Genomic DNA, 4,525 nt, shown 5'->3' with positions numbered 1-4,525 from the left:
GTAGTGATACTGCCTCGGAAACCCAAGGAGGGGTCGCTATGAGTCAGGGCTGACTCGACGGCACATAACAACAACAAGAGGTGCCTTGGGTCCTGCCTTAAAACTTGGCTCCTCCGCTGCCTTTTCTGGATGGAGTGGAGTGCTGTCCTGGGACGGGGCTGCTGTGGTTTTACTAACCTGGCCTCGACATTGTGAGACCGGGTGTGCGGCCCGGAACGCAGCAGCCTCCAGGTGTCCGTCCTTGGTGCTGGTTGGCAGGACTGTGCCTGGAACTTCATGCCACAGGGAGGTTGGGCCCTGGCCAGCATGCTCTGGGCTTCCGGATGTCATGGAGCGATAGTCCAAAAGTATCGGGGTTACAACAAAAGGCTGTGAAGCTCTGCTGGTATCTCATAGGACATTTGGCAACACGGCTGCCATTCTGACAGAAAACAGCTACGATTTCCTACCAGAAGAGTCCAAAGAATATAAACTTCAATAAATTTAGCCTTGTGAAAAGGGTAGAAAGTTTAAAACTGTGAACACATAAATTATCTCCACATTTTACTTGAACAAAGCATTCTGAGGACATTCTCTTCTTATTTTTTTTCTTAGTTTTTCTTAGTTTGCTGTGTGCCTCTGAAAAATAGATTCTGGTCTGTGGATGGGTACTTGGAACACAGGCTTTACACTCAGCACGGATCTCTATTCAGAAAGCAGAAACTTTGCTTCCTCAGTTCCTCACCGTGTGTGGTGCCGGCTAACCATTTTCTCCAGATTGTCCACCGCCGCTGGATAATCTGCCGTCATGCCTAGACACACACTGCTGTGCTTTGCTCCCGTCTGCTGACACTTGGGTGGTTCTCAGATAACAGGTGGGGGAGGAGAGTTGTTTGAGGCATGCATGCGTAGAAATGAGAGCCCACCTTTAAGTGATACAGAAACTGAAGATATCATTCAGAGAGGGCAGGACGGGCCCTGTTTATAGATAGAACGTGTCATCTTCAGGTTACCCACTTTCTGGACTGGGAGTGTGCTGTGAATTTCTGTTGATTGGGTCTCATCTAAATTACAGTGTCAGGTATTAGGGTTTTATCATCAGATAGTTATGGCTGTCTCATCGGCACATTAATTGTGATAATTGGGCAGTAAGGAAGCCATAGGGATAGATACTATGCTGTCCATTTTGATGTGATTGCAATTATAACCTCTTATTTGTGGCAGTAAAATATTATTAATTGAAACTGCTGACAAGCTTTCTTGCTTTTTCTACTTTCTGTTTTAGGATGAGTCAGAATTGGACTTGACAATGATTTTTTTTTTGGTAGACCTTGAGAGCCACACATATAGAATAAAGTACACATTCTAAGACTTTTGGTGGTGGGTCGTGTTACAGGCATCATTCATTCAGGTCTGAAGTATTTGGAGGCATCTGAGGCAGGGCCTATGCTGAAAAGTTGGTAACGGAGAAGGCGGGATGACTGTTTGAACATTTATTAATATGTATGAAAAATTCCTTCAAGGTGGGGTCAAGTCCTGAGCAAGTTCAGAGGAGAAGGTGGATGGCTGACTGAGGAGTGACCCAGGAAGGCTCAGTGGCTGAGGGGTCACTACATGGCATAAAGCCCTGAGCCGTCTCTGAATACACATTTACGTTCTAGAACTGTAGGGAGAGGTAGGGGACTCAATGCATTGACGAAATCAACTTTTGTTCTAGGCCCAGCTCCCTTGCAACCCCAGTTTGTGTCCTTGGGTACATAAAGCAGATGTAATAATATGTGTCCAGCATATCTGACTGTGATGAATGGGATCATATGGATGCTCCCTGTGGTGAAAGTCAGACGGCTTGGCACGTGTGTGTTTTTTCAGGCCACTTAGGCCTTTGAACGATAGTAAGCTCAGCTTTTTATGACTGAAAGTTGAGTAGCCTTTCCAGAGTGCATAGTATTGTCAAGGGTTAGCATATTCGCTGTAACATCTGAACTGTGCCAGCCAGGTGATCACTGAAATAAGTGAAAGGAGAAACAGATGCTTATTGAACTGCTCTTACTGGTTTGGGTTCTTTACAATTGGATTTTAAATTTTTGTATCATTTCAACTTAATAGCAGATGAAACTGAGGCTCAGATAAGCTAAGAAACCTTTTTTTAGCTCGTGCAGCTGTTTGAAATCAAACTTAACCATTTATGCTAACATTTAGCATCGTAGTTTGCAACTTAGCTTTATTTTATTTTTTTTTGGAGGCCACTGTTAACTACGTGTGTTGACACTGCATACATGTGTGAGTATGAATTCCATTTATTATTATTATTACTGCTGTTTTCACCACTAGGTTACTTCTAGAACTGCTGGAGTTACTGTTTGACAAGTTTAACGCGGTAGCTGCCGCACACTCTGTGGTCCTGGGGTATCTGCAGCAGACTGTCAGCCCTTCCCTGACTCAGCAGGAAGAGGTCAAACTGTACGACATGGCAGACGTGTGGGTGAAGATCCAGGATGTCCTGCAGGTAAGGCGCTTTGGTGAAGGGTGTCCTCTTGACTCAGAGCATCATAAAATTGTGACGAAGAGCACTTGAACTTTTACTTTAAGAATCATGAACAGGTTGAAAAGGCAGTGCTTCCGTTGAAAGGTGATTCTGCTCATGTTGTGAACTTCTACCAGAGGTCTGAAACTTTGTTTTTGGCCAAACTAAATGAAACCTGCACCACTGAGTCAATTACCTATGGCATCAGTAGAACTGTTCTACTGGGTTTCCAAGGGTGTAAATCTGGAAGCCTATGCCTCATCTTTCTTCTGCAGAACAGCTAGTGGGTTCAAACTGTTGGCCTTTCGGTTAGCAGCCAAACGGTTTAACCACTGCACCACCAGAGGTCTTTTTTTGAGGGCTACACGTTGTAAATAAGAACAGATTCTCAATATGCTGTTACAGTATAGTAATAATGATATTATAATATTTGGTTTGTCTATTGTAATGTACTTTAAGTTAGTGAAATTAGTTAAATACTGAGATAGTAAACATTACCGTGTTCTTAAACACCATTTTATAAACATTAAAAACAAAATAAACACCATTTTATAAACATTAAAAACAAAACAAAACAAAACAATCTCACTTCTGTTGAGTCGTCTTCAATTCATAGCGACCCCTCCTTGGGCTTCCGAGGTCATATCACTATGGAAATAGATTGCCCATCCTTTTTTCTGAGGAGTGGCTGATGGGTTTGAACTGCTAGCCTTTTAAAGGTTAGCAGTCAAATGCCTTAGGCACTATGCCACCAGAGCTCCCTTTATAAACATTTTTTTTTGTTTGTTTGTTTATAAACATATATACAGCTTAATTCTACTGACCATATCCCAGCTGTCTACTTTTGCATATATTGAGTGAAATAACAGGTTAAGAAAATAGGAATAAATCTATGAGATATAAATGGATCATTCTGATTAGTTTATTCTAAGATTACAAGAATGATATTGTTGTTTTGTATGAAATTGCTGAGATAGTATTTAGAAATAGAATTAGATTTTTCTCTGTAAGTACTCAAACAAAAAAAAAATCCCAAACTCACTGCCATCAAATTGATTCAGACTCACAGCGACCCCTTTTGAGTTTCTGAGGTATAAATCTTTATAGAAGTAGGTTTCCCAGTCTTCCTTCTGTGGAGTGGCTGGTCGGTTTAAACCACTAACCTTCTGGTTAGCAGTCAGATGCCTTAGGCACTATGCCATGAGAGGAGAATATACTTGATTGGCCAGTGAAAAGGTGGAAGTAAAAGTAAGAATTAGCTGAAGGAAGTTTGACATAGTTAAATAGAAGTTACTTGATTAGCTAGTTCCTCCTAATATGAAGAAAATTAAGTATATGTAGGAAATTGAAAAATGTAACTCTGTACTGTTTGCATGGCAAATAAAAGTCTTTGGAGGAAAAAATAAATCATGAATGTAAATTGCAGTTATTTCTGAGAGCATAGCTTGCTCCTTGTGAGTTCAATGATTGATTCTTGGTTACTCATTCATTAGACAGATTTTGGTGCAGTCTGTTGCTTTATTTCTGGTAGAACAGAAAGAATATGGTTTGGACCTGTATTCTCTGAGTTCTCTTTACTGCTGTGTCAATAACCATGTGCCTGTATTAGGTACTTGATGAATATTTGTATATTGAATAAAATGTCTTTGTGGCTCAGAGGTTGGTTATTTAACTTCCTTGTGTCTTGCTTGGCCAAGAAATTTGGAAGATGATACTTGGCCAGCTGAGCAGGAGAGGTACGTCTCTGTGCCCATTCCAAGGAAAGGTGATCCAACAGAATGTGGAGATTAATGAACGATATCATTAACATTGCATGCAGGTAAAATTTTCCTGAAGTTGATTCAAAAACGGTTGCAGCAGTACAGCAGCAGGGAACTGCCAGAAATTCCAGCTGGATTCAGAAGAGGATGTGGAATGAGGGATGTGGTTACTGAACAGACAGATCTTGACTGAAAGCAGAGAATACCAGAAAGAAGCTTACCTTTGCTTTGTTAAATATGGAGAGGAATTTGACTGTGGATC

At 41.2% G+C, this 4,525-nt stretch overlaps 1 protein-coding gene across 1 annotated transcript in view; it reads left to right on the top strand.

Annotated features, from left to right (window-relative positions):
• Window positions 1-4,525, top strand: part of EXOC4 (exocyst complex component 4) — a 1,013,282-nt gene that overhangs the window by 179,021 nt on the left and 829,736 nt on the right. The window contains exon 6 of the mRNA XM_007952929.1: window positions 2,311-2,485. Within this exon, the coding sequence (XP_007951120.1) occupies window positions 2,311-2,485 (175 nt within the window). The remainder of the gene's footprint in view (window positions 1-2,310; window positions 2,486-4,525) is intronic.

This window comes from Orycteropus afer, unplaced genomic scaffold (assembly GCF_000298275.1).
Source record: "Orycteropus afer afer isolate SDZICR_OR568_19922 unplaced genomic scaffold, OryAfe1.0 scaffold00365, whole genome shotgun sequence".
In the NCBI taxonomy this organism is placed as follows: domain Eukaryota; kingdom Metazoa; phylum Chordata; class Mammalia; order Tubulidentata; family Orycteropodidae; genus Orycteropus; species Orycteropus afer.
This window is presented reverse-complemented; position numbering and strand designations above follow the sequence as displayed.